The sequence below is a fragment of the Acinonyx jubatus genome, chromosome X (assembly GCF_027475565.1).
Source record: "Acinonyx jubatus isolate Ajub_Pintada_27869175 chromosome X, VMU_Ajub_asm_v1.0, whole genome shotgun sequence".
Lineage (NCBI taxonomy): Eukaryota > Metazoa > Chordata > Mammalia > Carnivora > Felidae > Acinonyx > Acinonyx jubatus.
The window spans coordinates 1,477,757-1,497,609 of record NC_069389.1 but is presented as its reverse complement, the minus strand read 5'-3'; the positions used below and the strand labels follow the sequence as shown (position 1 = coordinate 1,497,609).

The 19,853-nt window shown below is 52.3% G+C and overlaps 2 protein-coding genes across 8 annotated transcripts in view; both read right to left on the bottom strand.

Annotated features, from left to right (window-relative positions):
- The window catches only part of XG (Xg glycoprotein (Xg blood group)), a 31,227-nt gene extending 29,289 nt beyond the window's left edge, over positions 1-1,938 (bottom strand). The window contains exons 1-2 of one of the 5 annotated variants that reach the window (XM_053202015.1): positions 1,479-1,938; positions 787-1,191 (exon numbers count right to left, since the gene is read on the bottom strand). In XM_053202015.1, coding sequence (XP_053057990.1) covers positions 787-847 — 61 coding nt within the window. In that variant the 5' untranslated portion in view covers positions 848-1,191; positions 1,479-1,938. Of the gene's footprint in view, positions 1-786; positions 1,239-1,478 lie in introns of those variants that run through there. The other 4 variants (XM_053202009.1, XM_053202006.1, XM_053202010.1 and 1 more) reach the window with 4 other exon arrangements.
- A 4,500-nt stretch (positions 1,939-6,438) lies between these two features.
- Positions 6,439-19,853, bottom strand: part of CD99 (CD99 molecule (Xg blood group)) — a 28,494-nt gene continuing 15,079 nt past the window's right edge. Inside the window, exons 2-11 of one of the 3 annotated variants that reach the window (XR_003418014.2) lie at positions 19,718-19,750; positions 19,418-19,462; positions 18,806-18,853; positions 18,075-18,143; positions 16,399-16,443; positions 14,455-14,511; positions 13,344-13,457; positions 9,754-9,815; positions 7,800-7,856; positions 6,439-6,902 (exon numbers count right to left, since the gene is read on the bottom strand). Coding sequence is in view for 2 of the 3 variants with exons in the window: in XM_027052873.2 (XP_026908674.1) it covers positions 6,877-6,902; positions 7,800-7,856; positions 13,344-13,457; positions 14,455-14,511; positions 16,399-16,443; positions 18,075-18,143; positions 18,806-18,853; positions 19,418-19,462; positions 19,718-19,750 (494 nt within the window). In the remaining variant the exon portion in view is untranslated. Of the gene's footprint in view, positions 6,903-7,799; positions 7,857-8,199; positions 9,816-13,343; positions 13,458-14,454; positions 14,512-16,398; positions 16,444-18,074; positions 18,144-18,805; positions 18,854-19,417; positions 19,463-19,717; positions 19,751-19,853 lie in introns of those variants that run through there. The other 2 variants (XM_027052873.2, XM_027052874.2) reach the window with 2 other exon arrangements.

The window sequence follows — 19,853 nt, the reverse complement described above, 5'->3', positions numbered from 1 at the left end:
CGCCCTGGCGTCTCCCTCCACATCACGTCGGCCCCAGACAACCGAGTCCTGGTCCCCGAACACAGCTTGACCAGGATACACGGGCTGCCCCAGAACAGGGACACCTGAGTCACCGCTGCAAACCCACGGCATTTCCCAGACTTATGTCCCACCCAGACTTGTCTCCTGGGAATGTGAATATTTACATGACCGAGGGGGCTCTTTCACTCCCCCGTCTCATGCGTTCAAGACAGTCCCCTACAGCCCCCAGCCCAGCCCCACCCCGACGGCCCGGGCATCTGGGACACAGAACGTTGGGCGTAAACAAGTCACATGACTTTTCGTGCACAAGAAAGGATGGCGTTTATCCAAAAGCTGGAGAACACGAACACAGCGTTTTCCACAAACAGAACCAAGCCCTGGCAACGCCATTCCCCCACCAACAAGCCGTTTTTTCCAACTCTGTTTTTTACCCCAAGGCAAACGGTCAGAACAAATGCTTTGCATCAGGAACAAGGCATCTGCCGCAGGCATCCCACCCCTTCCAGCAGGAATCATCCGGCAAAACAGGGCTGAGTTTGAAATGTGACACAGAACCAGGCAGAGAACCCCGTCAGCCCGGGGCTCCGAACCGGCCCTCTGTCCCGTGTGCCTTCTCCTAAGACCTCGCTCCCGTGCGTTCCCTTCCAGCCCGGCAACTTAAAGCCACTCACTCCCTACAAGCTCCTGGGGAAGGAGATTTGGAAACCAAGCTGACCTCCAGCCCGGCGCCCACCCGGCTCTCCCTCGGGGCAAACCGGGTCTCACCTTGGACGCACAGCACAAAGCCCAGCACCGCGACCCAGAACAGTCCCCAGCGCCTCTCCATGGCTGTCGCCAGTCGGAAGGAGCCCCCGTGGAGGCCGCAGCCCGGAGGCTTGTGAGATCCGGCCTCCCGGACCCCACCCCACCCTCGATGTGTCGACTTCCTGTCTCCCAGCTTGGAAGGCACAGAGGCGATGTTTCAAGCGGAAAGTATGAACCCAACGGCAGTCCCGCGGCCAGAAGCTAATGGGCCGCGAGCTCAGACGCCGAACCCCGCAGCCCGGAGCCCGTGTGCAGCCCGGAGCCCGTGAGACCAGCAAGGGCTCGCACGCCGAGGACACACCCGGAGCCAGCCTCCCGCCCTCCGTCAGGGCTGGAAAGACGCATCGCCAGGCCTGGGAGGTTCAGCTACATCAAAGGCCCCCACCCCGGGCACTGGGAGGACGCTCCCTACACACGGACGGACGGATTCCAGGCTTTCTGCTTCCGGGGAGGGGGAGGGGGAGGGGGAGGGGGCGGGGGGGGGCATCACAGGAGCTCGCGCATTCGTTCCACAAATACCGTGCACGCACACGGGTTCTGAGCCGGGCACCCGTGCGCTGCCAGGTGCTGGCTGAGGATAACAGAGCGGAGGGGACACAGGAAGTGAAACCAGTGGAGGGCGGTGTGACATTGCAGGCCACGGGGACACCCACCAGGCCGCTAGGGGAGCGGGCAGGGTCTGAACGCAGAGGGGCATCCGAAGAGGCTTCGCAAGGGGGGCGGCAGGCTGCAAATGACCTCTCTCCACGGGGAGAGAGGCCTCGGGAGAACCCAGCCTGTGCCTGGATCTCAGGCTTCAAAGCACTTCTGCGGGCCCAGAACCCGACTCTCCTGATGGGTCCTACTTTTTTGTTTTGTTTTGTTTTTCTTTTCCTATTTTCCTGTGATTTTTTTTTCCTATTTTCCCAGAGTCGATTCCGTGTTTCCCCTGAGGCTGTGGGATTCTTCTGTCTAGCTTGGCCACACCACCCTGCAGGCCGCCCGTCTCAGCGGGAACAAAAGTTACAATTTCCCAAACGCTCTGAACCCGTCTCCTAAATGGCGTGAGTGCACGGGAAAAGAAAGTAATCATCATCATCATCATCATCATCATAAAGCCTGGTTGTGAAAGCTGTTTGTAAATCCCTCCCCCCCCCAAAAAAAAACTGAATTTGGGCCAAAGACATGGAAAAGGGGAAATGAACCTCGATGTATTTTGCATTTTTTTTCCCTGACATCTAGCAATGTGTGCATGTGTCGGGAACGTGTTTTCTGTGTCCGCGGAACATCTTTAGAAAACAGATGCGTTTGGGGGTGCACACAGGTGTGTGTGTGTGAGCTAGAGAGGGAGGGAGAGAGAGACAGAGACAGAGAGATGCTTTAAGGAAACCTCCGAGTCCCCAGTCATTGGCGGGAGAGTCAAGGACAGCAGATGACGTGGTCAGAAACGTGTTTTCTTCCAGTTTCCCCAACCACAAAAAGGAATACGGCTCTGACATGCTTTGCAATGTCATACAAGTGTATAATCAGGGGCGCCTGGTCGCTTAAGCGTCTGACTTGGGCTCAGGTCATGATCTCGAGGTCTGTGAGTTTGATCCCCGCGTCGGGCTCTGTGCTGACAGCTCGGAGCCTGGAGCCTGCTTCGGATTCTGTGTCTCCCTCTCTCTCTGCCCCTCCCCTGCTCACACACTCTCTCTCTCTCTCTCTCTCTCTCAAAAATAAACATTAAAATAAAATAAAATAAAATAAAATAAAATAATAAAACTGTATGTTCAGTCACAGAAGCCAGACTCCAGGCAAATCCATAGGCAGAAAGGAGATCGGTGGTTTCTGGGGGTTTAGGGCAGAGGGATGGGAAGTGTGCAGAATTGTGGTTCCCCCCAAAGCACCACCCCCAAATCATCTCCTGGAGTCGTAACTTGTAACTCTGCAGAGTGTGACCATCTTTGCAAATAAGGTTGGTGCCTACGTAATCAGGTGTCTTCACGTGAGGTCACCCTGGGCCCAGCTGAGACAAGACCCCCATATGCCCGGTGGTCCCTATAAAAAGGGAGAAATTTGCACACAGACAGGCACACAGGGAGAAGGCCGTGTAGACACAGAGGCAGAGGCGGGACATGCCAAGGGACGCCCAGGATCGCCCGCAGCCCCCAGAAGCTGGGACACAGACACAGAACAGGCTGTCCCCTGGAGCCTCCGGGAGGAACCACCCTCTGCCCCGCCTGGATCTCGGACTTCTGGTCTCCAGCACCGAGAGACAACGCGCTCCTGTGGTTTAAGCCGCCCCGTCTGTGGGGATGTGTTACGGCCGCCCCAGGAAACCCGTACGTGATGGTTTCCTTTGGGGGTGACAAAAATATCTTGGGAGCAGACAGGCATCTGCAGTCTCAGTATCATGAGCACAGTGCGTGCAAGGCAGGCCCGAGCGTCTTTGCTTCCGTCGTGGGTCCTTCGCGGGAGATGACCTCCCAGCACGACCCCATCTCAACCCAGTGAGTGTGGTTAAGGGGGGTCACTGGAGCCTCTCTGCAAGCCGCTGCAGAAACCCCTCGATTTGGCCACTATGGGGGGGAGGGGAGGCAGCCACCGGCAGGAAAACAGGAGGCGTGTGCACCTGTCCAATGTTACTTACGGACCCTAAAACTCCAGTGTGGCAGAATTCTCACGCGCCATAAAATATTACTCTTCTCAGAGATTTTCAAACCACCTGCGGTTATAAAAGCCATTCTCAGATGGCAGGTGGGATTTGGACGCCGGGCTGCAGGCTGGTGACGGTCACACTGTGGCGTCCTGGGAGGCACATGGTCTGCTGAACCCCCTTTTTCGCAGGCGCAGAGTGACCACATAATGTGGCCCGAGTCCCAGGACGACGCTCCCACCCCACCTGCTGGAGATCAGAGGGAACACACACGGGTACCTGCACAGACGCAGCTGACAAGGCAGGTTCCTGTCCTCTGCACCCGAAACACCGAGAATCCACACGCATTTCCACGTTCAGGGAGCTTTTTCAGAAAGAAAAGCTTCCGTTTGCTGGGAAAAAAAAAAAAGCAGAAATGATACAGACACCACCCTGGTCACACACGGCAACAGAACGGGAGACTGGTCACCGAATCCAGGAAGGCTGAGAACACAGAAATATCACGGGGACATTAAAAAACAAAACACTTCAAAAACCGTTGAGTTGACAAAAAAAAAAAAAAAAACAAAAAACAAAACAAACGGGAAATGGTGACTCTCTGGAAAATACAAATAATGAGAAGATTCCGAGTCCACATTTGAGCCCGGAGGAAATGATAGACCTGGGATATTTACAATATTCAATAAGAAAGGATGCGGAATCAGGGAAATTAAGAGTTTGACTCAAGGGGTGTCCGTGTGCAAGGACCTGGAAACCCAGAGAAAGCCAATGACAAGGGCCACGAAATAAAAACACAGAAATGGCAAAGATAATCATCATCCAACCATTATTTCAGAACCGAAACAGGTGACACAGAGAGGATACAAAATCATGGGATGTAGAGTTCCCCACAGACCTGGAGAATGTTGAACAAATTATAAGGAAATTCTTTGCTCAAATCTGTATGGAGGCATGTTTTCTTTTGAGTGTCTATTTATTTTTGAGAGAGGCTCCAGCCCCAGGTCGGGCTCTGTGCCGACAGCTCACAGCCTGAAGCCTGCTTGGGATTCTTTGTCTCCCTCTCTCTCTGCCCCTCCTCCACTCATGCTCTATGTCTCTCTCAAAAATAAACATTAGAAAAAAAAATTTTAGGTTTTTAAAAAGCTTCACAACAAAAACGGCACTATCTTTAATATGTAAAGAGTTCCCACGAATCAATAACAGCAGGGCCAATAATGCATATAAAAACGGGCAACGGGCATCTCAAACGGGTCCCCCAGAAATGGCCGTATAAGTGATTTTTCCATACACACATTCCCAATCTCACCTGTGTTAAAAGAAATTCAAGGTAAAACCGCTGATTTCATACCGTGTTTTCAACTAACAGTGGCAAGGACCCATAAAGCCAGGAGGGTTTTTGGAAGATGTCGGAGACATCACTGAGAATATCATGCACTGGCACAGCCGTATGGAGGACAATCAGGCAGCTCTCATCAACAATTTCACACACACAGCCTTCTAACAACGCCAACCACAGACATTTCTTTTTATGTCCGTGCGACCTTGACGTGAACCTATAATGAAACGCACCTGGTGTGAACCTGAATCTGGAAAGACGTGGACCCACCTTCCAGGAAAAAACAAGCCTCGTGGACATCTCTCTTACATGTATACATTTATTTATGAAGGAGTCACCCACAGCTCCCCTCTACTCTCCTGTAAGGAGACATTTATGCTTATAGTAGGACTGCAATGCTTGTAAAAACATCAATGTTATTCACAGAGTCACAAAACGATTTTCTGCACTTTTTTCTTACTGTAAAGTGAGTCTATGTGCACAGTCTGATGCTGAAGGCTCGTTCGGGAAGAATGGGGATACCTGTGTGCTGCGTTTGTAAACCTAGGTGTTGTGTGTTAGCACTGGGACCGAGCCGTGTTGGATAACCCAGCCCTCAGCCCCCTGACAACTGGTCTACCCCAGCACTTGAGATGTGTGTGTGTTAGGTCCTCTGGACTCCACACGGCCACGTTCACTTCCGCACATACCTGAGCCATGGAAAAACAGAACATCAGAACTTCTGCACTGGATGTGATTAATCTCGATGAAGCCTTCCCAAGAGTATATACAAGCATGCAAGTCAGCAGCCTTCCAGTGCGTGCAGAGCCCTACACGGGGTGGGGGTGGGGGGCAGTGTTTCTCAATGCACAAAAGTCCTTGTTTATTTCGAGGAGGAAGAGTATGCTTTCCGTTCATTTCAAGCTGTTAGGAAACATGTCAGGAGATGCCCTGCCACAAGGCAGTCTTACCCCAAAGTTAAAGGGAGCTTTCACATCAAAGCAGTTAAAACATTTTGTAAAGACGTTATAGTTAACAAATTCCCAACAACAACAACAACAACAACCACAAAACCCACATGGAAGAATGAGGGGACTATCTGATGCAGGGGAGTATCTATGAAGTATCTAATGCAGGGGAGTATCGGAAGTATCTAATGCAAGGGAGTATCTGAAGGCAGGGGGGTAATCTGAGTATGAAGTATCTAATGCAGGGGAGTATCTGAATATGAAGTATCTAATGCAGGGGAGTATCTGGATGCAGGGGAGTATCTGAATGCAAGGGAGTATCTGAATATGAAGTATCTAATGCAGGGGAGTATCTGGATGCAGGGGAGTATCTGAATATGAAGCGTCTGCTCTGGGGGAGCATCTGATGGAGGGCAGTGTTTGGATGCAGAGGGTTATCTGGATGCACGGGAGTATCTGAATGCAGGGGAGTATCTGAATGCAGAGAAGTATCCCCTGCAGGGGAGTATCTGAACACTGAGAAGGACTTGTCCCCCATGTACCAAGACCAGTGGAAGGAACCAGGCAGAGAAGGAAAATCCCAAAACTGAAAGGCTACCCTTAGGTCGGTCATTTGTGTCACAGCCCCAGAAAAGGGACCTCAGCCCTACCACTGTGTCCCACAGACTTTAGGAGTCACCCCATGGCACTGCATTTAAGGAAGAAGTACTTGGTTCCTTATTTCTTTCTTTATTAGTCTGATCTGAAAAAAAACAAAAAAACAAAGCTCCTTCCAAATGAAGGAAATTCTGAGGACACTAATTGAAGGCTTGTCTCGCTGTCTCCCAGGGTCAATGGCCCAGAGCTCCCGGGATGGGGGCGGGGGTGGGGGGAACTTCAGTGGGGTCGGGATTCAAATGACTTTGTGATGCATGGTCAGCCTTTCACAGCCCCCGGGGAAAGCCCTAGCAGCCACGGAGAAGCTGACCACGCGTCCTCTCCCAATGAACACGGGGTGTTAGTGACGTTCCTCCACCCAGCATGGTGCAAACAGGCAAAAACACATGTCAAGCAGAACATGACAGAGAGTCTCAACATGAGCACAGGCATGGGCAGGTCGGGGCTGGATCCTGCTGGAAACACGGGGGCCGCGTTCGACGGCTGCACAGCTTCTATTTCTCCAGAAGGGTCCACTGAACTGCAAACAGACCAAAGAGAAAAGACTTTGCAAGCCGGTCCCGGTCGCCCGTGACTCTCGGCTTCCTAAAACCCCCAGAAGCAGGTGCCTCCGGGACTATAGGCTACCCGTGACCTCCAAATGCACCATCAACGGCAAAGTCTGACCCTGATCTGCTTGAGAAAGAAATTGCAAGAAATTTCATAGACCAATCAACTGTAGCAAAAAAAAAAAAAAAAAAAAAAGCTACAAAAAAAAACAACATAAAAAAACACACAACAAGCCTTCCAGAAAAGAAGAGCTTCAAGATCCTAAATTTGGGGCGCCTGGGGGGCTCAGTCGGTTGAGCGTCCGACTTCGGCTCAGGTCCTGATCTCACGGTCCGTGAGTTCGAGCCCCGCGTTGGGCTCTGTGCTGAAAACTCAGAGCCTGGAGCCTGTTTCGGATTCCGTGTTCCCCTCTCTCTCTGCCCCTCCCTTGCTGTCTGTCTCTCTCTCTCTGTCTCAAAAATAAATAAACATTTAAACAATTAAAAGAACCTGTCCCCTTGACCTCATTCTGCACCAGGTTGAGACAACTGGGCAGAAGGAACTGTACAAACGAGTCTCCGAAAAGGAACCTTTAACCCTTTGCTGCGCATCAGGGGGCTGAGTTCCCGGCTCCTTATGCACCGCGGGGAAAGCATCCTAACGGGCATTGAAGGAGAGTCTGAGACCAAAGTGGGTGCCCTCTGAAGCCTGGATCCCAGCTCGGTTTATCCTGCGTCCCGGAACCAACGCCCTGGCAAGCATGGGGGCCTAAAGGTGCACATCCCACGTCCTGCATTGTCCCGGGACAACCGGGGGACGCACGGCGGTCAGGGGGACGGGGGCGGGCGGACGGGACAGAAGACAGAAAGGCCGGCGGCCTTGTGCTCACCGGGTTGGTCCGAGTTGGTGCTCTGCTGGTTTTTCGAGCTCACGTCACCTTGGTCGGCTGAAAGGAAGCAGAAAAGATGGCCCCGGGGGTGAATCCAGAGAAGGCCCCTTCGTATCCGTGAGGCTGAATCAGCCCCCCAGCGTCCCGCCTGCCCCCCCAACATCACAGGGAGCAGGAAAGGTGCAAACACAGCCCCATCCACAGGGTGGGGCGGGGGGAATCCATGGCTAACGGGGTCCCCTCGGCTTGCGCTTGGGTCTCCTTGTCATGTTTCCGTCACTTTCCAAATTTCTGTTTCTAGGCACGAAAGCAGACTCGACCGTACCCCAGACACCCCGCCCCCCAAAACCCCACCGCGGATACCCAGCCCGAATCGACAGAATTCAACACAAGTCCCAGCTTCGCGGGCAAAAAGCGTTTATTTCCTGACGGTGGCCTCGCTCAGGAGCGCAAGGGGCACGTTTTCGGCGACAGGGGGGCCTCAACATCCACGGCAGGTCGCAGAGGAACCGCTCACGCTGGGGGGGGGGGGGGGGTGTGCCTGCAAAACGCCCACAAGGCACAGTGAGGAATCCTAGCGGGAACGTCCACGTGGGGCGACGGTTGTCGGCGACACGTAACAGGGCGTCTGAGGCTCGGGCGCGTGTGGTCACAGGATGCCAGCTTTGCAGGACGTTCCGAAGGCATCGCGTAGGGGCCGCGGTCGGGGGGTGCGTGGGCTGGACGCCGTGTGGCACAGGGCGGGGTCTGCGGTCTTGGGAGCAGGGGTGCGTCCTGACCCCCAAAATCCGCACGCACAAGGCGGGGGGAGGGGTGGAGCAGGAAGCCAGGCCCCGTGGGTGGTGTTGGCTGTGATTCAGCCCACACCCGGGTGGGCGGGGCCGCAGGACAAAACCCCAAAGCCCCAGGGTGGTTTTCCCAGATGGCAGCTCTAGCCTCTTGCAAAACCCCCCGGAGATCAGTGTGGCCCGTGGGGAGGCCAACCCCGGGCAGGGAGGCCCAGGCCTTGTCAAGGGCAGGGACGCACGGCCACATTCCCCTCTCCAGGGGGACGCATACCTACCCTGGAAACACCGGGCACCTGTCCCCGGGCCCCCCATGCTGCAGGCCCCTGAGGGGACCCCGGATTGCACACAGGCACCGTTCATCGTCACCTCCAGGACGTTAAGGGACCACGTGTCGCCGTGTAAGCCGTTAGAGACACTGCAGCTTTGGGGCAGGCTGGGGGAGCGGTCCCCAAGCCCGAGGACTATTTCTATCACACACACTGAGCACTCAGAACCCCAACCGAGGCTCCCGGGGAGCAGTCAGGAGCACGGCCCAGCAGTGCCTGATTGTAGGTCCCACTGAAGGCTTTGCTCTTGGGGCCACACAGACCCTCCACTCAGACCATCAGCCGACTGACTCCCGATTGTAACATCCTGGGGTTTTTAGGGAAGGGGGGGCATTCACCCCTTTTACGAAGCCTGGTCAGAGAGACAGCTGGAAACTGCTTCCTTGGACACAGAGTGGGGGCAATGCGCCAGAAAACCCCACAAGCTGCAAAATCAGAGGTTCCAAGTTGCACGGGGACGTAGAAACCCGGTGACCCGGGCCGGCCATGTCTGGGGACCCTCCAGGGACCGCGGGGGGCAGCTCCCTGCCCTCCTGCCCGGGTGGCTAGCAAACAGGAACTCGACGGTCAGGAACGTGGTGATGTTGTACGGCCGACCCCTCAACCCCCCGCCACTCTTCCCTGGCAGTGAATTCAAGCTTAAAAGAAAATCTGCGCCTTCTTCCACACATCGTGAGGCTACCTATGCGTGGGACCTAAGACAACATGACGAGCCTCCGTGCATCTGGAAGGCAGGAAACACACACCCCGGCCGGGGACGACCCCCTCACCGCGGCGACCGACTAGGCATACGGACAGGGGCAAGTGCTCGGCTCTGAGGCTTAGCGGACAAACACTGACCACGCGGGAACGTCTTCGGGCCTGCACGGGGCGTTCTGTGCGTGCCTACATCCTCGGCTGGTCTGAAACGAAAGGTCGGGAAAGGAAAGAAAAAAACAAAAAACAAAAAAAATAAAATAAAATAAAAGCAGAAAAGGTAAACTTCGCAGAGGTCTGAGGCGGGTCCAGCAAAGCCCCCGAGAGCAGCCGCCAGCTCGGACAAAGACACTGTTGGGGCTCAGAAGTATACAGCAAGGTTTCGAGACTTTTTTTTCTTTTTCGCAGCAATGATTAGACACCAAAGTGCAACAGGAAGCCGAATCCGAGACGAAACCAACATCGAGGAGGAGAGGGGGGCAGGAGTGGGGAGACAAGCAGGGAGGGAGGGAAAGACAGGGGAGGGACGCCCCAGCTGCGCACTCCAGCAACGCCTCAAGCATCTGCTCCTAAGATGCTGAAGTGGGACCGACCACGGGCCCACGTCCAAAACGGCTCTCAACAGCCCAGCGTGCACCATTTGTTAGAAAAACACACTCAACCCTTAGGAACGTGTCCAAATCGTTAGGACCAAAGGACACATCTACCAAATTTCATCAGCCGTGGATACTTTTTTGGGTGTCAGCTCATAACGTGATACTAAAAAGCATTTAAATAAATTGTATCGGGGCGCCTGGGGGGCGGATTCGGTCAAGCGTCCAACTTCGGCTCAGGTCATGATCTCACAGTTCCTGACTTGGAGCCCCATGTTGGGCTCTGCGCTGACAGCTCAGAGCCTGGAGCCTGCTTCTGATTTGGTGTCTCCCTCTCCCTCTCTCTGCCCCTCCCTTGTTCATGTTCCATCTGTGTCTCTCTCAAAAATAAACATTAAGTTTTTTTTTTAATAAATTCGTATCAAGACAGCTAGCATGTGATCGACACACCTCCACGCTGAGAGAAAACTTCAGTTTGCACCCACTTGTTCGACATTGACCTGCATGCAGATTCAAGAGACATGACAAACTCCAATGCAATAACAAAGTCCTGGAAAATCACATTCTTTACAAACAGCCCCAAACCATGGCATCTTTTCAACCACTGGGATGCACTGGGGCCACATCCTCCTTGCAAAATGTCCAAGCCCACAGTGACATCTGGGTATGCACTTCTTTAAACAACTATCCCAGCAACAAAACCTATAAACGGCCCCACACAGACCCCCAGAGGGTCTAGGGACTTGTGTGCCCGATGGTGAGACCAACACAGAACTTGATTCCATAACACAGGTCGAAACACCAAAATGTCTATTCACACACTCAGAAAAAATACTCTTCTGCATTAACGTCTTCCGGTTTACAGAAAAATAGAACCTAATTTTCTTTGTCATAACACTGGGCATTTTATGGCTACAGACAAAAATGCCTAACAACTGAAACCAGAACCCCCAGCTTCCTTTCCTTGTTATGTTTTGCCTCTTTCTTTGCTCTTTTTTTTTTTACTTTTTCTTTGTACATCTACATCAGCTAAGATCATGAACCCCATAACAACCACAAAACAAATAAAGATTGTAAAGTCACCCCCAATGCTAATTTGGCTCATGCAGAGTGGAAGACTGGATGACATTCTGGGGAAATGAATTTAGCTAGGTCCTCGCTCCCATACGTTGAGTCATGGACTGCCCTCAGCCCGTTCTTCAGGAAAGACGGCTTTTATTTTTGAAAATTGTAAATGCAACTATTCCTACCTGGGGAGATTTTGATTTTCATGCCATGCAATGACCAGAATGTTCCAAGACCCAGGAATGAGGTGCGGAGAGAATGGAGAACACTTAGTTTTCCAAGGTCCTGATCCCATTCCAAATATTGGACAATGTCATCTCCATGAGGACTCCTGGGTACTTGCCCAAGTCCCTGTGCTTTGGCATATGGATGTCAAATAGCACCACAGCATCCAAGGGAGGACACGTCCCTTGCTAAGACAAGGTGACAGAAATGCTCTGGGACACCAGAATCTGACGGGATTTGGAAACCCAGTTTGGATTTGAAGATCACCTACAGATTTTCAGGAAATCGTTGTGCCTGCACTTCCTGTGCATTCTTCCCTAGCAGGGTGGCTTCCTCCTCTCCTGGCTGAGCGTCATACTCTGAGCTGAGCGTCTTCATACAGTGTGACAGAAATGACGTTGAAACAGAAACAGAGATGCACTTCTCTTGAATCCCCAACTATTTAGGCTCTCTGCTATTTCTAGGAGAAGCAACAGGTGTTTTCATTGGTTTCCTCTCTCTCGTTCCTCACTGCATGTCTTCCAAGGGCATTTTCTTGACCTTGGCCATCCTTCCATTTGGGCACATCCTTAACCTTGGCCAGTGGTCCACTTGGGCACGTCCTTGACCTTGGCCAGCGGTCCACTTGGGCATGTCCTTGACCTTGGCCATCCGTCCATTTGGCCACGTCCTTGACCTTGACCAGCAGTCCACTTGGGCACATCTTTGACCTTGGTCATCTGTCCCTTTGGGCATCCTGGACATTCAACATTCAGGCAACCAGGCACCCCTGATGGAAGTCACCCAGTCATATGTGGTAAATAGACATAATCAGGCACTCTTAGCCTTCACTGCAAGAAGACAGTAAGGGTGCTGTTGGGGACTTTCAATTTCAGGCTGTATATAAATTGAGTTTGTGAATCTAAAAATCTGGAATGATGGGAGATTAAGGGTAGACTCCCACCCTATAGTCTAACTGTGTGTCACCATCTAATGACATCTTTTGTGAAGTTCCCCAGAGTCCTTAGGCAGTGGTCCTTGAAGATGGAAGGCAACAGCTAAGAATGAATATGGAATTGAAGCCACCAGTAGGTCGGGAGTTCAGACATCATGAGGCTCCTCCGAGGAGGAGTAGCATCCACAGTCCATGGGACCCTTGAAACCACATCAGAGCCTACCCGTCATTATTCTTGCAAGAGGGAAAGCAAGTGACCTGGGCAGAGTGACCCAGAGATGCACGAACGTGAGCTATGTTCAAAACAGAACTTACGGACACCACAGCAAATCCTATGTAATTCAGGGACTCTTACATATATGGTCCCAAAACACCCAACAGTGCAATTCTAATCCCTGTGTCAGTAAGTGAGGCACTGTCTACAGTCACCTATAAGTTTTATATCCCATCCAAGAACCCTCTCAACTACCTGTTGGTACGGGATTGTACCAGAAAAGGAATCTGTTGCCCTGTGTTTCGATTTTAATTCCCTTGGGTGGAGAAAACAATATGGCGGCCCCCCAGCCACCGCTCTTGTCCAAAGGATGAGGAGGTGGCCGTGATTGTAAGTAATGATGAACAAATGTTTCTAAGTCCTAACATTTCTTCAACCAACCCGTCAAGACTTTGACACACAGCCTTACATATCCTCCCAAAGGGCCCTTGGTGTGCAGATGACCATCTCCCCATTTCACAGACGGAAAACCCAAACGACAGGGGTGGTTAGTGACTTCCAAATCTACAGCAACTTCCTGAACTATCAGCAGCCTCGCACGTGTCTCATGCCAACCAGACTTCTGCTTTGTTTTAGTTTTCAGAAAGCACAGATTTCCAGTTAGTAAGGCACAAAAGAAAGGAAGCTATTGCGAAAACCTTACCGTTTTCTTTGAAGCACAATTTTTTCTTCTGGTAGGCGATAAAGCTAGAAATTGCCCCAGCCACGGCCACCACGACGGCCCCCACGATGCCAGGGACCACCCCAGGGGAGTCAGCTGTGGGAAGAAGCACAAGGCACCGTTACTGGGGACCCCGTGACCACAGGGTGACCGTGGAGGAAACCCCACTCCTGAGCCTTGCCCAACTCCCACCCCCAATCCATCTGCATGACACGAAGGGCCAGCCACACTGCACCCCGAAACTCCCATCTGGAATTGGAATCTGTTTGACTATGGGCACCATTTTGGATGGGACACCCTGACTCCTCTCCTTCCCTAACTAAGGCCAGTGCTCGGGTCCCAGCAGTTCAACGTGGAAACTCTCAGGGAGGGCAACATGGCCGACCATGCATGGTGCCCCTCTGGGACCAGTCCGAGGTCATGCGGCATCACCGTCTCCACGCATTTTCTGGAAATCAAAGCCGCTGAACCCCTCTGTATGTTCCGTCTGATTTACCAGGATGGTGTTTCTGTTCACTCCCAGAGTGGGCAATGGGACATCCATTGTCTGCTGCCCTTGCACATGGGCGTTCCTGGTTCTCGGGGTTTCAGACTCAGCGGGGACTCGTCCCCCTCGGCTCTGCTGGTTGTCAGTCTTTTGCACTGGGACTGAACCACCCCAACGCCTCTCCTGAGCCCCCGGCTTGCAGAAGGCAGCCTCCCCAGTCATGTGGGGCGATTCCTTAGAATCAAACTCTTCCTGTGTATCTGTACCCATATCTGTAGACAGATGGATCCCAACGGTTCTGTTCCTCTGAGGAAACCGGGGCAAGACCGCTGGCATTCCTTCTTAGGGCACTCTGGGAAAACGAACTTAAAATGCAGGTCACGTCAGCACCCCTGGGCTGTGTCCCCGAAGGGCAGTCAGCCAGCTCTTCAGCTGAGCGCTTGGGGCGTGTGTGGCTCGGACCAACCACCAGCTTCGGTGTCCCGAGTGCTGGCATCTTTAGGACGACACAGCCAGCACAACAGGTGTGGTCTTGAGCAGCCCGTTCTGCTGTCTCTCAACAGCGTGTGTGAGAAACTCCAGGCATCAGAAACCAGGGATACCTACCCTGCTCCTCCCCATCAGGCCTCGGGCCTCCACCGCCGGGGCCATCGCCACCGCCCCCTGCAACGGAGAAACAGGCTGGCAGACGAGTTGCATCGGGCAGATTTTTGGTAAAGACAAACTCCCACTAAGGATCAGCTCCCGGGACCTCGAGCTGCGAAGGGACCTTGGGAATGACCTTGCAGAGACAAGGCCGGGCACACCTGTCCTTTCCCGTTGTTGAGCGGGGACGTCCCCGCTTGGCTAAAGGGAACTTCGGGCTTGCCCCCATGCACCTGACTGAGACCACTGCTCCCATGGTGGACTCCAGGAGACCTAGTGACTCCTGGCTGCCTCAGGCCTCTGGCCCCTCTCGCTGGGCTCAGCAAGGATCCCAGCCAGGGCCTTGGAGCCCACCTGAGACCCAGCCCCTGGCTATGAGGAGATCGAAGGCACATCCCTGTTGACTCCCGGATACGTACAGGGGACCCTTGAACAACGAAAGGGGATTAGCAGCGTCTGCTCCCTGTGTGGTTGAAAATCCATGTACGTGGGGCTCCTGTGGGGCTCAGTCGGTTAAGCGTCTGACTCTCGATGGCAGCTCAGGTCATGATCTCATGAGACTGAGTCCTGAGTTGGGCTCTGTGCTGACGGCATGGAGCCTGCTTGGGATTCTCTCTCTTTCTCTGACCCTCTCTTTCTGCCCCTCCCCTGTTCATACCCCTGACCCCGTCTCTCTCTGTCTCAAAATGGGTGGGAAACTTGAAAGAAAGAAAGAAAGAAAGAAAGAAAGAAAGAAAGAAAGAAAAAGAAAGAAAGAAAGAAAGAAAGAGAAAGAAAGAAAGGAAGAAAGGAAGAAAGAAAGGAAGGAAGGAAGAAAGAAGGAAAGAAAGAAAGAAGAAAAGAAAGAAAGAAGGAAAGAAAATTGGTGTACAATTTTCGATTTCCCAAAAACTTAACTACGAATAGCCTACTGTTGACAGGAAGGTTTATCGAACACATAAACAGTCGACACGGTATTCTTACAATAAAGGGAGGAAGGGAAAACAAAATGTAATTAAGAAAGTCGTAAGAAAGAGAAAATGCATTTGCAGGACCGTGCCGTATTTACTGAAATAAACGCACGTGTAAGTGGACCCGTGGAGACCAAACCCGTGTTGTTCAACGGTCAAGTATATGTTAAGACAAAGTACGTGTAAATTCATATATAAATATATGTAAATATAACATAAATGTAACCAACACGTAAATACATATCAATATAATGTAAATGATAACACATATAAATATATTCTACTTACAATAAACACATATATTACTATACTTACTTTATATGAACATTTTTACTCACTCATGTAATATGTATTATATTTAAGGACTGTTTTGGACCCTATTCCAACCTAAGATTTCAAAGGAAGAGGTAGGGGGCCCCTGGGTGGCTCAGTCGGTTAAGCATCCGACTTCGGCTCAGGTCACGAGCTTACGGTTTGTGAGTTGGAGGCCTGCGTCAGGTGAGCGCGAGCCCGGCTTCGGGATTCACTCTCTGCCCCCTGTGAGATTCTCTGTGTCTCTGCCTCTCTGCCCCTCGCTCACTCACGCTGTCTCTCTCAAAAGAAGGAAAAATGGGGCGCCTGGGTGGCTCAGACCTTACTTCATCCGCAGCACCAGAGTCACCGACAAAACAGGTGATTGGTGCATCCACGAAACGTCAAGAAGGGCCTGTGGCTGGCTTCCAACCCGTGCATACGGCGGGTAGCTGCCTGCGGTCAACACAGCTCCCGGGGACAAGCCCCCGTGGAGCACGTCTTACGGTCCACAGCCTTGATGCAATCTGCAAATGGCAGAGATCCAGAAGAGAGTTCCAAGCAGGCGACTGTGATTTCACTGAGCGCTAAGAGCCTAGACCCCGCCGTGACTCTGCACAACAGGTGGGTGACAGGGAGGAAAGAGAAGAAGCCATCGTTCTACCTGCATCTGAGGTTCCATCGAGGAGATCGGAGTCTGAGAAGCCACCTAGGAGAGAAAAACACAAGTGTTACCTGCCATCCTGGGACTGTCAGGAGGGTCTCGATGTCTCGGAACAAAAGAAAACGCCATCAGGATCAAAAGCAGAGCGGGGACAGGCGCATTCCAACAGGGATTATACTTTCTGGAAGAAATGTCTCCAGTATGCAATGACAATTTAATTCCCAATTCTACTTTAAGCTCCTGAAGTTAGCCTCACCAAAAGCTCTGCTACAGAGCCTGAAAAAGACTCCAAAAAAACAAAAAACAAAAAAAGGAAAACATTAGCAATCTTTTGGATGAATATACGTGAAATGATCCCAAAGGAACCTTAGTAATAGCCCTACCTGTTCACTCCCCCCGTTACTGGTGACACATTTTGTTCACCTCTCGACTCTGGACTCGGCCACGAGACTCAGAGGTTAAGTTGTCAAAATGGAAGCCAAGCCAATATTTTAAAGTAGCCTCCGGTGGGCTGGGCAGTCCTGCCCATTGAAAGGGACTCACCGAAGCTCGTGGCACAGTGACCTCAGTCATCCAGACAAGCCAACCCCAGAAGACCCACCCACTGACCACAGACACAGGACAGCCCCGCCCAGATCAGCCAAGCCCCGCCCAGACTCAAGCCCCGCCCAGCCAAGCCCCGCCCAGACTCACGAGACAGAACGACTCAAGCCCCGCCCCGCCAAGCCCCGCCCAGACTCAAGCCCCGCCCCACCCCGCCCCGCCCAGACTCACGAGACAGAACCATTAAAAAAATTTTCGGCCACATTGGGTTTGGGGATCCTTTGTTAAGGGTCAATAGCTAGCTGATACACATCAAATTTAATGCATCAGTTTCATGAAACCTATCATGATGAAATACGGGTCATTCCACAAAGCCACATACTTTGTAGGAGGACATCCTTCAGCGTATGACGTGAGACTCACGGGTTAAAAGAAAAAAATATATATATGACCACATGCATTGACAAGCACATGGCCCTGATAAAACTGAGTATGTCCTGGGCTTTCTACCCAAGGCAAAATGATTCCAATACAAGAGAAAGGAAAGAGAAAATATAAGTATAAAAACATAAATATATACACACGATTAAGAAACCATTTGCCAGTAATATGATAGTCTTTTCATAAAAGCTAAAAAACAAAGCCAAATCATTAACAGGTAATAGGATTCTTCATTAAGTGGCTAGTGAGGAACGATGTACAAAATTCATTTCTGGGTTACAGAAATGAGCCCCAAAATAGCGGACATTAAATGTATCCACAGAGGGGCACCTGGGGGGCTCAGTCGGTTGAGCATCCGACTCGGGCTCAGGTCATGAACTCGCGGTTCCTGGGTTCCAGCCCCGCGTCGGCCTCTGTGCTGACTGCTTGGAGCCTGGAGCCAGCTTCGGATTCTGTGTTCCCCTCTCTTTCTCTCTGCCCCTCCCCTGCTCACACTGTCTCAGAAATAAATAAACATTAAGAAAAAGCAAACATCTTTTCGAAAGCTGCTTTCCACTCCTGGAAACCCCACAGGACCTTGCCCCGCAGAGCCCATGTGGTGCCCAGGCCACCATGAAATTAGTGCCTCTCTGAAAGGGAGCCCACTATCCTCTGAGAAACGCCCAGCGGCCCTGAAGGGGAGGGAGTCTTACCGGAAGATCCAGGCTGCTTGGGGTCTGGGTTAGGCTTCGGTTTGGGTGGTTTAGGTGGTACTGGGTCGTCTGTTTGTAAAAGATAAGCGTTGCATTTATGAGCACTTTGCAGTCAGCAAACACACACACACACACACACACACACACACAAGAAAAAAAAGAAAACCAAGGAAAAGGCATCAGTTCACCTCCGCCTGGTTTCCCAAACAGCTAGGAATTGGACTGTACCCTTTCTCAGGGTGGGGACCCCAGGACACAGTCCCCTGCCCATTTCTTTCCCAGTGTCAGTACTCACCTTCAAGAGAACTGGGCCCTTCCCACACTTCTATAAGTTTCTGACAGAAACCGAAGCAGATGTCCGGACCGGCTACGGAATTCGTGGGACCCAGCCCAAAGGAAAATGCGGGGCCCACGGTTCAAACTGGATTGAGCATTTCAATATGGCGGCCACAAGCCAGGCTGGGCTCTGGGTCAGTGCGTGCACGGGTCACATGCCTGAGCTCACAACGTCACCCCAAAGACGGTGAGCCCCGGTGCAGAATAAACGCAGGTGCACACAGGGGCAAACCACACAGCCAACAGCAATGGCCAACAAGGACAGGCCGTCGCCTACGTTTTGGGGGGTGACAGCTATCGCTTGTTTCCGAGAGACGACGCTCGTGGGAATGAAACTCATGCAGCCATCGGAAGGAAAGTCAGCCACAGGGGAGACTTACGAAAACCATACTTACGGCTTCCTCCCCCGCCGAGGGCATCTTCCAAATTCAAGTCCGAACTGTCTGCAAGGGAAACGTGTCATCAGCCCCGAGGCTCCGGGGAGGAATTCAGACCCCTAAACAGACAGAGAACACCCTGCTTCCCCAGCTCCCTAAACGCTTTTCCCGACCCCAGTCTCACCAAGGTCAGAATGTCAGAGCCGCATTCCTGACCCGTCACATGAAAACAGCCACGGGTGAACCCAAGTCCCCCAAGAGTGGCCACAGCCTCGGGGGAGGCAAGGCTCAGAGCGCTGGGGACAGACATGTGACATCGTGTGTGGGCAGCCGCGCACCTGCGATGGGTGTCTCCGGGCCCAGACGTGCGGGACCACACGACGGGAGCCTCCCTGATGACCCAGGTGGCCTGCGTATTCCGAACCCTTTCCGAGCTGCAGCTACGTCTAGGGGTTGCAATGCGCTCTGGTCCCGCACCCTTTGCCAGCTGGTAACCCACAAGGACGTCAGCCCCGGTTTCTACAGAGAAACCACGGGGCCCACGGGGTTCACAAGCAGCTCTGGGGGCCGATGGGGGGCGGGGGACGGCAGGGATCTGTCCCGTGCCCGCCAGGGACGTCCGCCTCTTACCTGTGCTGGGCTTCTTGGGGGGCGCTGTGGGTTTCTTGTTACTGTCTAAAGAGAAAAGACAGTCTGTGAGCGAGACTGCTCGGGAACTCTGAGCCTGCTGAGAACCCGCCATTAACAGGTGCCGAGCAAGGTTTTCACTGAGACCAAGAGCATGTATACGGTGTATACGAAGGCATTGACCCCCCCGTACAGGCTGTGTTATACTTAACTACGTGTGGGTAAAACTCACTGTCCTGTGTGAGCCTAAATTTTAACATTACCTCCCACTTGTCACAGCTACGAAATTTTAAGAGCACTCACCGTCGAGGGCATCCGACAAATCGAAATCCTGGCCTACGAGGCAAAAAAGAAAAGAAAAAAAAAGTCTGATTACGCATAAGAAACGTACAAACGTGAAAACTGAGGAAATACACAGAAAGGGGCTCATGGGTTTTGT